General features: G+C 31.8%; 1 protein-coding gene across 6 annotated transcripts in view; it reads right to left on the reverse strand.

Moving 5' to 3' along the window:
- LOC110105942 (nudix hydrolase 9) overlaps positions 1-11,518 on the reverse strand; it is a 38,077-nt gene extending 26,559 nt beyond the window's left edge. For 5 of the 6 annotated variants that reach the window (XR_002304189.2, XR_002304188.2, XM_020835640.2 and 2 more), the window contains exons 1-5: positions 11,355-11,518; positions 6,638-6,712; positions 6,217-6,273; positions 4,049-4,131; positions 2,933-2,991 (exon numbers count right to left, since the gene is read on the reverse strand). Coding sequence is in view for 4 of the 6 variants with exons in the window: in XM_020835640.2 (XP_020691299.1) it covers positions 2,933-2,991; positions 4,049-4,131; positions 6,217-6,273; positions 6,638-6,712; positions 11,355-11,453 (373 nt within the window). In the remaining 2 variants the exon portion in view is untranslated. The remainder of the gene's footprint in view (positions 1-2,932; positions 2,992-4,048; positions 4,132-6,216; positions 6,274-6,637; positions 6,713-11,354) is intronic. The other variant, XM_020835639.2, reaches the window with a different exon arrangement.
- Between the last annotated feature and the right edge of the window lie 5,220 nt (positions 11,519-16,738).

A 16,738-nucleotide genomic window follows, 5' to 3' on the forward strand; every position in this document is an offset into this window, starting at 1 on the left:
TCAAATAAGAGAACAAATTATATTTTTAACCCCTAAGTTGTAGTTAGTTCTAATTGTGATTACTTATATATTTATTTTTCAGCCCCTAAATAGTGTATATATTCTACGAGAGGTCCCCTAAATTTGTATAAATTTAGCACAAATGACAAAATGAAACACCATAAATTATCTCCTATTTTTATCAACCAATCACTACAACTTGATAAAAATGAGGACTATATGGTTGCCACGTCAGAATTCATCCAAGCAATGTCTTTTCAAAAGTCAAATAGGAAACAGCCCGCTCATGATAGATAATAATGGCCATACACATTTATAATAAGTTGCAAACTCTAATCTCTTTGATTGGAGCTACTAATTTTCGGGCACTTGGTATCTCCTTATATATATATATATATATATAATATGGTATCTCCTTATATAAATGTGTCAAATGTGAAATATAAGGCACCAAAATATTAGCCACAATAAGAAAACAAATTATATATCTTCATTTATCTGAATATTTCTATGAAAATTTATAGAATTTCCAAAACCAATGTTACAGTACGGATATTGAAACTTAATAATCTGACCATTGGACTGTCTTTTGATAGATGGCAGTTGCATACATTATCGATGAAGAACTTATGTTGCAATACGAGAAGCCTGCTTCCAATCATAAATCTTGAGCCTTTAGTTATATTAGTTTAGTTCTCATTATTTATTGTCCAACTATAGCCTATAGTTATATTAGTTTAGTCATGGATCATCATCCTTATTCATCATTTTGATATTTGTACGGGAAAGAGGGTTGATTGCCATTTGGACATGTTCGATATCATCTTAATGCTTTGGAGTTAGATTGTTTTATTGCTCTTGGAGTTGGATTGTCCAACTATAGCTACAAATATAAATAATAGGTCTAACTAAGATTGTCATTGAAAAAGGTAGTGGTAGAATAAAGACAACTTTTATCGACATGTTCTCGTAGAACAAATTCATTACTCTTTCTCGCCATGATGATATCTTTCTCTTTCTTTGGTATTGTCACCATCCCCATCAAGCATCCATTCATCTTTAATTCCAAATGTCTTCTTAACTTTCTTGATGACCTTCTGCACTGAATTCTTCCTTCTTAACAATCAAGCTTTAATTCCGCTACCCCACTAAACATAAATTGGTTTCAGAACTGAAGTTCCCGAATACAAGAAGTTCTCAATGAAGAAATTTACATTAAAATGTGTTCTGAACATGAAATCATCTTTTTCAATTCGCCTTTATTTCTTCAATCAGTCAACATCTAACAGATTCACAACTGCACTACCAAAAAACTAAATTACCGAAATCAAATTCCATCCAAATTTGATTTCATGTCCCAAACTAAACCCAAATAAATGCAAAACATAATAAAAAACTCCTCTTAATCCGCTTATTTGAGAGTCCCTCTCCAATGAAATGCCATCGTTAAAGACATCATCCATCTTCCCTTTTCAATCCCCTCATCTCAAATACACCTCACAGCCCCCAGCCCCCTCATCCCACTCAACTAACTCCACGAGACATCATCGACAAATTCAAATTGAAACCACCTCCACAAATCCTCTTTGATTTTCTGTTAAATTTAAATTTAAATCCCCTTCATAAAAATATCTCAACTCCATTCAACATTTAAGTTTAAACCTGAATGCAGACTCTACTCTAACTAGCTCTTTCTCCTCCTTTTCTAAAAGAGGATCCCTCCAGGCCTCCTGTCGTGAATCTATGTTCCTATGTCTTTTGCACCCTATCTGAGCTCTCCTCAGCCATGCAGACAACCCAGTCCCCTTAATTAATAAAAGATATAATTTATCCAATCAAATCTATTTATTAAACCTCATGTTTCCCCAAACAAACTCAAAACAGCCAAACCATAAGACCAAGCAAAATAAAAATAAAAATATCAGCATCCAAATGCCAATACTTTAGTCCAATTTCCAATCTTTCAGAGATCTTTCCAAAGCTATCGGTCTTTTAAAATTAACTATGAAAAACTATTCTAAATATTGCTGGTGATTATATTGTTCTTCCATTTCATCAATGGATTAATTCATCTCTCTTTCTCATAACCATAAGGTTTTTTTCTCTTTATTTACCCCTTGCCATCCCCTCTAGAAGTATTCATTCATATTTCATCTCAATCATCTTTTACCACCACAATTCATCTTTTACACAAGATTCATCTCTTCTCAATAAATTAAGCATTTAAATCAGCTAAATTCATCACTTATGTTGCCCTGCTAAGCATTGATTGTTATTAGAATTGAACTTAATGAATAGAAGTTCTTGATGAAGAGATCAACATTGAAGAGTATTATGAACATGCATCACTTTCTTATTGTTCTCTTCATCTTTACTTTTCGATCAATCGACTTCTTCCGAACGCTTAACACATATGCTTGACCCCTCAACAGCCGAGCTGAATTGCCTAAACCAAATTCTAACCTAAACTGATTTCTTACCCTAAATAAAAATCCAAAACATAATCTAAGATCCCACTTAGACGAGGACCCCCTTAGCCATGCCATAAATGCCATCATGAAAGGTGCTAACCTGACTACCATTTGCTCCCGCCCTTTGAAGCATTCATTCATTTATTCTTCCATTCACCTTCCTATTCTTCTTCTAGACCAATTATTTCTTTTTATATGATCAAGATAACAAAATTTATCGTATTCATCACTTTTGATACCTCACTAGACATCCATTAACAGGCTGTAATCTTTGACATGCTGAAGCTCTTACTATTTGCTAAGTGTTTGATTTAGTATAATGTCAACTAAACACTAAGCAATAACAAAAATTAATTTAAATATTTGGCTTGAGTGAAGATACCTCGCCAATATGTGGCAATATGACCTAACTGTGTTTGATAAACGGAAGAGCTATGCACATTTTAACAAGGAAATATTACCTTTTGAGGGAACAAGGAAATTCTCCCAGAGAGGGCTCAAGTTTGTGCCAACAAATGTCCTGATTGATAAATAAAGTTTAGAAAAGCATTTTCATGTAGAACAACACTAGAGCATTATTTCTAATGATTTTTGTAAATGCAAAGTAGATTGACAAACACAGAAGAATGTAAACTTATCCTAATCAATAAAAAAATGTTAGCATCCAATTCACCTGACATTTCTGAGATATTTAAGAATCAGAATTAACAAGGGATAAATGATATGATACACTAGCCTTGAACTGAGAAACCTAGTATGAAAAATCAGTGAATTTTTGTAACATTCCATATTTGTTGAGGAAAAAAAAAGTCAAAATGGGCCCCTGGACTGTTTCTGAGGTGTCGTTCTGGTATAACCTATCTAATGATCCATTTACTCCTCAAATATGATCCAAAATAATCTCTTGACTCCTCAAATCAGTAAAATTAATCCAACAGAAAGATTGTTTTAGATCATATTTGAAAGAAATGGATTAAATTGGAGGCATTAAATAGCTGGGACTAAAATCGCCCAGACAAATAATCTGACCAATTTGGCCTTTTTTCCATGTTTGCTACATCGAACCCATGAATTTTCCATTATATATCTTATACTGCCTGGCCAGGACAATATGAAGCTAGAATAAAAAACATTAACATTGAATTGTAGGAACTTGGCATACCCGCATATAATGAAGGCCATTTCCACTGACGCCGTTGCATAGCAGAAAAAAAATTAAATGACGAGACTTACTCAGAATACTTGACACAAAACCAATGGATCATTAAATTACTGGAACTCTTTTCTTTTTATACACTTTCATAGTTTCATTGTTCACTGTTTAAAATTTTCAGTAGGTGGTTCCCCACCTTTCCAAAACCATCATTTATTAAAAAAGAATAATGTAATGACCGTTCATTTCGATATCAGTAAAAATGAACTTTACAAGGAAACAAGATACACAATGGAATACTCTACAAAAAGCTTTCCTCGGATGCTTTCTACACGCTAGTAGGCGAATAATAAATGCTAAAAAAAATGACTGTCCTAAGAAGGTAAAACAGTTAATGAGGATAAAGAAAGCATAAGCCAAGAACCTGTAATCCGTTAGACCCAAGTGAAGGCATACAGAGGATTTATTGTCAGCACCATCTGCATGATGAAGTGTGTGTCCCCCATACTATAAATCAGAACAAGTGAGATGTCAGAAGCATCACAGAATCTAAAAAGAAAAGGAAACCATGAGCGCATCAATATCGCACCCTAAAAGAACTGCACTTGCAGTTGAAAGTTGAAACTAAAGCAGGCTTGTAATAAACGATTGGGTCAGCTCCTCTTTTGAATGAGGATAAAATAGAAAAAGCTTCAATAAATTTCTTGCATCCTAAACCTGTAAGAAATACAATAGATGGCCCCCATCAAAACAGTATCCATCTTTTTGAACAAATGAATGTTCTGTTTTTTAAATAGGTTCAGCAGTGTTGCTTAATAATAAAAATAAGCTGATACACAAGTGTTTCGATCCTCCTAATGCTTCTAATAAAAACCTGGGTTACACCAAACAAGAATCACTATTATTTTAGCTCAAAAAAATTATTTGGATTAGCAATTCACCTCGTTACTGGACAATGTAGCTTTGAGTTATTTCAACTTGCAGTTACAGTTTCACATGATATTTATTTCATATTGTAGTGCTGTTAATTAGTTGATTAAAAACAATTACCACGAAATTATTTTGAATATACTCAATCAGGCTTCTAAGAGCATGTATACACCCAACTTCTTTATTCTTAATTCAGTCCAACTTCGTGAAAAGCTATATATCATGCGAACATGTCTTATGTATTGACATTCATTATCCACAATTGGAGAAATTTTTAATAAGACAAAAGAATTCAGAGTACGCAGAGCAAAGGCTGCATCTATAATTTGTAATTTAGTATGTATGATATTGATAATTATCAATCCATATCACTAAAAGATCAATTAAAAACAAGGTGTAATCAATTCAAACATCTCAGATCCATTATATGAGAGAATGAGAATATAGACGACAAAATATATTCAAAAGTTTAAAATGGACAACTGGCTTAGGAGCATCATACTATAAGAGAATATCATGGAGAATTAACGGACAATTTTATCAACTATATGCAATTAGATCAGCTCTATAGGGTTCAAAATATTGCGTGAAACATAAGCCATTGGTAGGCAAATCAAGGGTAGCATAAATGACAATGTCTAAAGAGATGTGTGATAGAACTAGCAAGAATAAGCTAAGAAATAATTATATCAGACAATGGTAGGAGTGGTGCTAACTGCCTATTGAATAAGATGCCGAAAATTAGAGATGTTATTTGGGCATAATAGAGAATAGTAAATGCACCAACATAACAAAATAGATCAAATTAATTTGAAATAATTAAAAAATAAAATTGGTAGACTAAAGATGACATGGCTAGAAATTCTGCAAAAAAAATTATATAAACTAGAGTTAAGAACTCATGCCAATAGTTTAAATAGAGATAACGATGACATTGACAACCAACCAGTGAAACAACATTTTGATTAAACAAATTAATAGGGCTATCAAGTCAATTTAGATTGAAGTTATATTAACAGGCAGTTGAGAGAATTTAGCTTGGAGTTATCCTAAAATGCAACTTTAACTTCTACAGTAATTTATTGACTGTTTTAGCAACTGGTTATTCAAAATTCAATACATAAATGTTTTCCACAATTCAATGTTTGATCTAAAACATAGTCTTTAGAAAAAGTGGTACCATGCCTAAATATACTACATTCCTCTTAAGGAGAAAAAAAAGCAACCACGATATCAAGGCTCCGTCAAAGAAGTTCTATGTAAACATCAATCCTCAAAGTACTACGTGTGTGCATAGGCAACAAACCATCTATATCATTGCAGGCAATGATTGAAATGATGCAATCCCATCATCAGCAACAAAATGTTAAATTGCTCTAATATTTCCATGGGTAATTTGAAAACTTTTCACCATCATGGAGAAAAAAAATTGTGTTTAAGGTCATAAAGTAAAAAGAATTAAAAAAAAAATCTCATTCTTTCAAATTTTGATTTGTATGAGAACCTTTACCCATGACTTGTTCAGAGACTAAAGGCAGGACAATATGGCTCCTTATCCATTTTAGATAATTTTTTTTCTACGAACTGTCGAGCGTTAACACAAGCATCAATATGACATTAAGATGAAGAAACTAGAGCAAAGGAATGTTGAATTATGCATACTCTGAATTTCTTTCCATTATAGAGTGATTGGTTCTTTTCTGTTTGAAGGGTCCATATCTATAAAATATGAAATCAAAAGCAGTAAGTAAAACTAAACAGCAAAGGTTCAAAGCAGCATTTAATTTATCAATATGTGACATGCTTGAAAATGTTTCACTGTCTCCACTAAGTGTCAAGAAAAAGAACAGTTGATGAACTAGTTTTCTACAAAGAATGTGTTAACTGCATGTTAACAAAACTATGCTATGTCACGAATGATAATATTAGATATGGATTGTCTTTTACTTTCTATAAAGCATAGATACTCATCTTTTGTTGAAAAAAAATGCTACAGCACAACTCTGATGAGATCACTATGGTCTATAAATTAAAGTGATGAATGAACCAATTATTTTAGTAGTTGAGCGAAAAAAAGCCATACCTCATTTATAGATTCTTCCAATTTAGTATCTGGATGAGGAATCCTGTCATATGATATGCCGAAGTCAACATATACCTTCATTCAACAAAGAAAGTCAAAGGCATTTTGAGATCATACATGAACCAAAATGTTGAAAGACTGGGAAAAGGGACCTACATGCATCTAATGAAGCAAGCATGAAATCATAAAACAGAAAACAAAAGAAAAAAAAATTGTAACAGAAAGTTTGATGGCATTCAATCCTAAAGACAATGAAAAGTAATTTGAGCAAAATCAAATCCAAGGCATCCATCAATAAGTAGATGAAACGAATCAGCAAGAAAGGATCATCATATATTAAATTCATAAATAATCCAAATAGCGTTGAATTTCTCCACTTCTTTAATTAATGTGTCAACATAAAACTTCATCCAACAAAGAAAGACAAGGCCACCTTAAGATCCTATCTGAGCCAGAAAACCTAAAAGTTGAACGGATGGGAAAAGGGACCTTCATGCATCTCGTGAAGCAAGCATAAAATAATAAAGAAGAAAACAAAAGGAAGAGAAGGAACAAAAAAGGTTGATGAAATTCAATCCTAAATACAACGAAAAGTACTTTGAAAAAAATCAAATCCAACATCAAAAAGTGGAAGAAAATAAATCAAAAAGCGGGCTCACTACGTATTATGTTGAAACATAATCCACATTGCATTGAATAGCTGCGTATCTTGAATTAATGTACAATTATAAACTATTCATCTTAAATACCTACAGCTGACTCAATTAAGTTGGAAAAGGGGACTACCATTTAAGATATTTCAAACCTGAAATAGCCGTGACGTAACTTTGACTTCTGTATAGGTAAATCTTTAGGTCCATGCAAAATAGCTATTGATTATTGAGGAACAATTGGAGATATTAGAGCAGCTTAGCGGCATAGTTAACAAATCATTTCTATAAAAGCTATATAATAGGATCATTACAAATGACTGGAGTTTAGGACTGACAATCACTATTAGTTGGATTTTGACATTCTTGTTGTGATTGGGCGTGTTTTGATTTCAGAATTCGTCTTGTGAGGTGTGCTTGTTGTAGGTTTTTCTAATGGTTGCATGAGGAGAAGTTTAATTGTTTTCTTTTTGTGCTCAAATGCATAAGAACTTTCTCTCAGTGTGCCACACTCATGTCATAGAATCATGGTCTACCTAACATGATGTGGGATATATCCATTAGAAACACAAAACACCAAGCTTTATCTTTGTACTTCCTATGACTACTAAGATTTTAGATTGGCTCTAATAAATGTATAAATTGCAAACTGCAAACATATTCATGGCACTACCCACCATATCACTAACCAATACGTCTTTCATTGCAAATCACAATCAAAGTATAGATTTTCTTTCTCCTCTGATCTTATAATTATGACCTAGCTATAGTAGAGAATAAGGTTTATATGGATATGACCAAGATTGAATGGGAGAGAATGGTGAAACAAAGAATGAGAAAAATCAAGTCAGCATAGAAGAATCAATGGATTATTATATCAAGATCTACTATGAACTTTTATGCTATGAAAATTAATAGATAAAATAAAAAGATCGCTATATTATTTTTGTTGATCAAGAAAATGCATGACCACATGCCATGATAATTATTTTTGTGATCATATAGGAAATAATTTTTGGCTAAAAGTATATTAAAGTTATTAAAGATGTATATAATTGAGCATGGAGTAACATTAGAAGTGATCGTAGAGAGTGACCAATGAATTTTCACCCTATTAGGGGTTATATCAAGGATATGCACTACTTTATATATTTTCATATCGATTATAGAAATGGTTATAAAATATATTCCAGATGAGATATTTTGGTGTAAATTATCTGAAAATAATATGCTTCTAATACTTTAAACCTGCTGTGATCTATCTAAAACTAATCAGAATATGGTAATTTAAGTAAACAAATAACTTGTGATAATTTAAACAAAGATTGAGGAGAGAATATACATTTTTAGCATATTGAATATTGAATTGATTGCGCTGGGAAATTATATAAAATCAAGATCCTATAAGTTTCATTATCACGGCTTAGTCCATATATAGGTGATGAAGGAACTTCAACATTAAAGCAATATGATCAAAATGGAGATATACACAAAAAAAACTATGTGAAAATAGAATATCATAGAGAATAGATAAATTTTACAAAACTATATTTAAACTAGCTATACTAAGGGGATTTGGGACTAGGGTGGAGAGAGAAAGCATTGACAACCAAGTTGAGTCGGACCAAAAAAAATAAATAAAGAAGAGCAAAATGTGTGGTAAAATAAGAATTGTAATATGATAAATGATTCCACCGAAGAGAGGATAGTTGTTATATCCTGGACCGAATCGGTCAAGGTATTTATTGCGACGAACAGTCCGCCCGACCTCTTCCTCCCTATAGTGAGAACCGAAGCCGCTCGCACTAATCAAACGCCCGTCCTTCATCCGTGTGCAAACGAAATGGCCTCCAGCTAGCTCCATCTCTCTCTCCAATTGCGAAAATCACGCAATTCTCCCACCTCTCGTGATTCTCCTGTCCGCGAGCCTCTCTCTCGACATTTAAGGCAAATTGAAACCTAGGGCATCATATTCCCCCCCCCCCCCCCTTTCCATAGCCACCAAACCTCCCTCTATTCTCCCTCATAGCTGCCATTTGGTTCTTTGGCAATAACAAAAAGCATATTCTTCAATTTTTTTCTCCTTCAATAGTAAGCTCTTTCATCTTCTCCACTCTTCTCCAGACTCCCCTTTTATCTTCATATCTATCAAATTATATAATCATGCATTCTCTTATAATATTTAACTATATTCTAGTAGTGGATATTTTTGTTTTAGTCTTATCATTTATATTGGTTTTTGTTTCTTATAGGATCGTCATTTGGCGTTGTTGAGCAAACCATAATCAAATTAGGATTGTGTCAATCGTAGTAAGTAACTATTATTTAGTTTGGGATAAAAGCGTGCCTTTCTTTATTAGGAAAGTAATCCGTGCTATTTGAATTTTGGTGCTTTGATAATTGCTTAAATGCTAGTCCTATTATTACAAATTATTCTATTTTATGCATATGCTCATAATGAACAAACAAGTTTGATAGATAGGTCATTATTGACGTATTGTTGCATAACCTCCCGTACATTAAATTATGTAATCCTCATTGAATGCAATAAATATCAAATTTATAAATCATATTATATTATGAAATGATAATCATCATATCAAAAATATAATGTATGTTGAAAAACGTTCTTGAAAATTTGGAAATTATAAACAAGTGTGCAATGGTATGTAAGTTGGTAGAACTCTATTAGATATTGGCTAGTCGGGTCGACAAGCCCACATAGTGATCACTCTATAAAAAATTATTGGATTTATTTGGGTTGGTATTTACCTTGCCGGTGAGGGGTACTTGACCAACCGACTATAGATATTTATAGATATGTATCTATATATATATACATAGATTTGAGTTAAATAACAGAAATGACTGATAAGTCATTTTGAGGTACAATGATATCTAGTGTAATTGTATTTATAAGCATTAAAAGAATTTGACATTTATTGTAGTTTAATATACACGCTTATAGCACTAGCATACTAAAATATATTTTAAGAAACATGACATATGTCATTGCTACTTTGATATAGTGAATATAGGTTGATACTTTCACCTTTTGGTTGTTTATACTGCATGCTCAATTTCTTTGTCGTTTATGTTTTGATAGATAGGAGTTACTTGCTGAGTATTATTTATCAAACTCACCAGTTGTTTCTTTTTATAGCAAGTCCTGCCGATATACTTAATGAGCTCCCTTCAGGAGCAAATTTATCAGCAATAGATTATTTTGGTATTTTATTATTTTCTAGTAGATTTTTACATATTTATTTTGTGGGTTTGATAGGTTTCTTTCATGTTGTTATTTCTTTCAAAGTTATGTTGCATGTAGTAGTCATATTGCTTTAATGTACAATTATTAAATCCTTATTAATGAAATAAATATTTGAGTTCATTTCCATTGCTTCCTCAGCTATATTTTATATTATTGGTTTAAGCACTCTTTCTTCTGTGAGTATAAAACATGATCTTTTACCCCTTCATCGCATCAAATATTGCCGGGGTATACCACCTTCCGGAGCCAGGGTATGACAATAGGAGTAACATATAATGAAGATATAAGTAGTGAAAAAATAGACTTAAGTGCCTTGCATGAAGATAATGAGCAAAAAGTACAAAAGTAAGCAAAGTATGTAAGTTAATACTTAAAATTTTGAAGAAGGGGGGTCCTCCAAATATTGGAGTTGTAATAATGAATAAAAGAGAGTTTAAAGCCAATCCAAAATAGTTAGAATAATGTTCTAACAATGATGGTTATAGTTCTATAAAAGATTATGATGACCCATTAGAATCGCAACAGACCGAAAGCATCCTGTGCCCAGGGATTAAATTTTTTAAATAAACAAACAAAAAATTACAGGGAAAAAAACCCTAGTTGTTTCCTCTTTTTCTCATCTTCTAGAGAGCACTCACAGAGTGTTTACAATACTGTAGGGATTCCTCAAAGTAGAATCCAAGGAAAAAACTAACTAACGATAGGAGGCTTATCCATGTTCTGTGATTCCTTCGATCAAAATCACGAAGAAGAAGGATTGGTTGCTTATGAAATGGAAGTATAAAAAAGAACTAACTCTTGATCTTGGAAGGCCGTCAGGGCATGATAGCAGAAGAGTGAAGGCGGCCCCCGGATCCATCACCATAGTGCTTTCGCTCATTCCGGCTGTTGTCATCTTCTTGCCAGAGCGTAGCGGGATTTGATACGATGAAATAAAGGACCTTCCATTACCTAATATAAGACAACAACGGGCATTATTACCTAATATAAGATAACAACGGGCATTATAAAGGGCTGTTTGGTAGATCCTAGAATTTCATTTTAGTAAGATTTTATAAATCTTTTAAATTTGGATTAAATCCTAAAAACTGTTTGATAACATTCATGATAAATCCAGTTAAATTCTCTGTGACTGTTTGGCTATGCAAGTCAGGATTTAACGCAGTTAAAAAGAAAAATAGCTGGAAATATTCGTACTTCCTCCTCTCGCGCGAATAAGAAGTTAAATCCGCCGAATGGGTAGATTTGCGAAATCCGGGATTTATCGCAAAAAGTGGTCTTTTTCCGTCAACCGCGGATTTCATTTGCCGTGAGATTTGGATTTGCATTTTAGGCCGTTTGGCTTGATTTCGTCCAAATCCGACCTAAATCCACATACCAAACAGCCCCAAAAAGAATAGTTCACGGGCACGCTTGGCCTTCTTTAATTTGTATATTTATTTATATAAAATTTTAAATTTAAATGATATTAAAAACATTATTGTATATATCCCATAATAATACTAATTAGATAATATATCCATTCTTTAATTTTTTTCATGTCTACAAATTTCTTTCGCATCAAAATGTCCATGCTTTTGAATAAATATGCATAAAGCTAATTAAGTGAAGTTAGGTGACATTTATATCATACAAAATTTATAACACATCATCTTAGAACCATAATTCAAATAATGGTCAATTCATATTAATATTTAGATTACTTACTATAAACTATAAATCTTTAAGCTTCAATTATGTTTAGATCACTATTTGAACATGATCGATCATTATTTCAAGGTGCTTCAAAATCATGATTAATCACTTTTGAACCATGCTTCAAATCATGATTTAAACAATGATCGTTTCATATTTATATAGGAGTTGATATATACCTTAAATCTTGAAACTTTGATATTTGTTCAAACATGATCCATAATCTTTGAAATTTTAAACTAAGCTTCAAACAATGATTGGTTTGTATTCATATTTTGATTACCTGCTATAAACCATGAAGGTTAGATTCTGGTTTGATCATTATTTGAACATGATCAATCATATATAAATCGTGTTTTGAACCATATTTCAAATGACATTTATATTTAGAGTTTCTATTATAAATATTGAACTTTGAAGTTTTGATCATGTTTCAAACATTATTTGACTATGACCAATCATCATTAACTCATATTTTGAACCATACTTCAAACAATAATCAATTCATTTTTTATATTTGGACTACCTACTAAAAAACTAAACCCTAAAGCTTTGATTATGTGTTAATCATCATTCAGACACGATATATCATTATTTCAAGATGCTTCTAACATGAACAAATATGTTGAATATGGATTAAATACTGCTTAAGTAGATTTAACATCATTTAAATAAGGTTCAAATATTGTTCAAATAAGGTTATGGTTGATATAAATGTGATGAGCAAGTGTAAGATAAAATAGTGTTACATGGTAGAGAGCAATCATAGGAGCTATGACACATAAATTTATAGAAAAAAGGGGGAATAAGGGGTTGTTTGGTTTGATTAAAAAGAAAGCATTGCATTTTTTTTAGTTCTATTGTAAACTTTTTGAGTTTTTTTCTCTTCTAATGGCTAATATTCTACACCATAATAAAGCATTGCAAGTCTCACCACAATTTTGTAGGATTTTTCCTTAAGTTTGGAGGGACTTTTCTATCATACAATAAGTCTGATGCATTCCTCCACTTCAATCATTCAACATGAATTCTGCTAATAATATCTCTATTCATTGCACCATCACCGAGAATAGTAAACTCTAAGAGTAAAGACATTCATCCACCTGAGAATCCTCATCTCTGCAACACTTAACTTAATATTATGCTTCTCTTTTAATGGCCAACATTCTGCACCATAAAGCATTGCAGCTCTCACTACCATCTTATGGAAGTTTCTCTTAAGTTTGAGAGGGATTTTTCTATCACACAACAAGCCCGATGCATCCCTCCACTTCAATCATCTAAGTTAAATTCTACTAATAATATATCCATCCATAACACCATTACCATGAATATTATACTCTAAGAGTAAAGCCACTCATCCACCTAAGTATTCTAATATGTGCAACAACAACATCAACATCAAGCCTTTATCCCACTATGTGGGGTCAGCTACATGAATATGTTTTACAATACCAAACCATCTAAGGCGACTCTCTCTAATCCTCATCTCTATAGCACTTAACTTAATATTATGCTTATATTTTAATTGTCAACAATCTATACCATAAATCATTGAAGGTCTCACCAACAATATTTTTAGAAATTTTCCTTAAGTTTGAGAGGAGTTTATCTATCACACAATAATCCCAATGCATTCCTCCATTTCAACCATCCAACACGAATTCTACTAATAATATCTCCATCTATTACATCATCACAATGAATAATATACTCTAAAATTTTATGCAAGAAAATGGATACCTTCTCAATGAATAAGCTTTGATCGGAAGGAGCCAGGCAAGTTGGTTGTCGAAGGAGGAACTTCATGGAAGGAACATCGAAGGAAGTGTAGAATGGTGAAGAAGAATGAACTTTAGATGTGACACAAAGGAACATCGTCGAATGTGATAAGAGGGGACACGACAGCTGTGAAGACAATGAATGACAAGGAAGTGAAACTTCAGAGAAAGGAACATCATCGATGGAGACAATTCCAAGCAAACTTTGTTGAAGGACCTCGTAGGCATGGTCAAAATAAAATGTCGAGCAAATGAAAGAAATAGCTAGGTAACCAGTTTAGATAGGGTTTTTTACGTTGGATTTGCGGCAAATTTGTGACGAATTTGCAACAAATTTGCGGTAGAAAACTCACCGCAAATACGCCACAAAAAATATGACAGACTATTCCGTCCCAAAACCATCACAATTTCAGAGAAAATAAATGTGACGCAAGTTGATGACTTTCCTGTAGTGTTTTGTGTCTATAGTAATTTTGGATTCAACATGTAACACTCCATCATTATGGTGCTACGCAATAAAATTTATTTATATACATATTTTTCTCTCATTTCTCTCCACTCACTCACCCCTCATTGCCACCAACATTGTGACTTGTCGTAGAAGGAAGAAAGGGAGAGAGATAGAGAGAGAGAGAGAGAGAGAGAGAGAGAGAGAGAGAGAGGAAAGAGAAATGTTACATTTTAGTTGCCGATCCAATTTGTGGCTTTTACGAAAATCGCTCACATCATGGTAGGTGACCACTATTCTATCTCCGTTTTCAAATATTTTGATTTCGATTGTTCTATTTCTTCTAAATTGAATTTGTTACATTTTTTCTCAGATTTAGTAAACTTTGACCATATAACTTTTATATATTATAGTACTAATTATATTGATCATTTTGGCTGATTTATTATGTGATTTCACTAGGCAAAATGAAAGTTATTATATTTTATGTGATTCGCAAAAAATAAAGATTTTTTTATTTTAATATAAGCATATTGTCACTACAGGAAAACCCGCTATTACCGGCGGATTATATCCGCCAGTAACATGTGAAATCCGACGGAATTCTGAGTTTCCGGCGCACTTTCCGGCGGCATTTCGTCCGCCGGTTTGGTTCGCGTCGTAAAAGGACTACCGACGTATGTGATTTCACTAGGCAAAATGAAAGTTATTATATTTTATGTGATTTACAAAGAATAAAGATAATTCTATTTTAATATAAGCATATTGTTAATCAAGCATTATGAATGAATATGAGCATGTGATCATTTTCATTTATTTTCAAAAGTTTGGATTGTTACTATGTGTTTAATATCTTAGCTTTTTATGTAGACTAATCATGCATACAAATAAAAGAGGGTTACAATATACACTAAACTTTTTATATAAAAAAACAAGAAAGCAAAAAAATAAGTGGATTGTCGTGGTTGAAATGGTTACACCAGTAATTGCCTTCAATTTTAAATTATAAATTACTTGATGATATTAACATGTGCAAAATATACTTAGTGAAAATTATCAAACATTTTTACCTATATGAGGTTATTTACTTGAGCATTACTCGATGATATTAACCTACTTGGAATAGGTCATTAGAAGACTTGTTTATAGTTGTTTGTTAGTGTTACTCATGTAACGACCCATAATCTAAATTAGAAGGCGCATTTTTTATCTTTTAAGCATCAACTAGAGCTCACATAATTCAATATAAGCAAAAAATATATAATTACATTATTTTTTATTAATATTTACATATCTGACAAGTTTCCAAAATAATATATACAATATCCAACAATATACTACAAAATAACATACAAAACTAAATAGCAAAAAACAAAAATCTAAACTATCAATCATTGACTAGCCTCATTTTGTAGACTTCTTATCCTAACATAAAATCATAATTATATAATGAACATATAGCCCAGTAAGTAACCAAAGGCTATATATCACTATATTTAATGTATATATGGTAAAAAAATTAATATGTATGCACCAATTCTAGTTAATACCAATCAATAGGCTATTAGTATGAATAATAAGCAATCTATGGAATTAATATCAATCAATGATAAAAACTAATATGACCAATAAAATTAGAGTACTTCAATAAGTAAAAGGAGTATATCAATTTATAAAAATATGATAAAAAAAATTATCAATCAATAACATGTGTTATAAAATAAGCTAGCCTCAATTATCTATCAATTATAATATTCATATCAATGGTTCTATCTTATGCTTCCATCAATCATTATGATATGCATAATTGTCTATTAATGTTATATTAATATATTGTATCAATATGTCTATCAATATACTATATCAATATGTCTATAAATATCTTTATGTCATATTATATATATCTTAATATTGGTTCTTTCGATTCAACATCAGTTCTATCTATCAATATCTTCAACCAAATCATATGATGTCATGCAAATGCAAACATTAATATAATTACAAAAAATAAGGGAGAAAATTCATCTTTAATATGGTGTTTTAAACATCTTTTAACCCCAATTGTTGACTTTTTATCATCAATCTTTAATATAACCTCAATAAAACAAAAATCTAAACTATCACTCATTGACTAGCCTCACCTTGTAGACTTCTTATCCAAACATAAAATCATAATTATATAATGAACATATAGCCCAACAAGTAACAAAAGACTATCATTATATTTAATGTAATGTAAAATAATTAATATGTATG

Source organism: Dendrobium catenatum, unplaced genomic scaffold (genome assembly GCF_001605985.2).
Source record: "Dendrobium catenatum unplaced genomic scaffold, ASM160598v2 fragScaff_scaffold_754, whole genome shotgun sequence".
NCBI lineage: Eukaryota > Viridiplantae > Streptophyta > Magnoliopsida > Asparagales > Orchidaceae > Dendrobium > Dendrobium catenatum.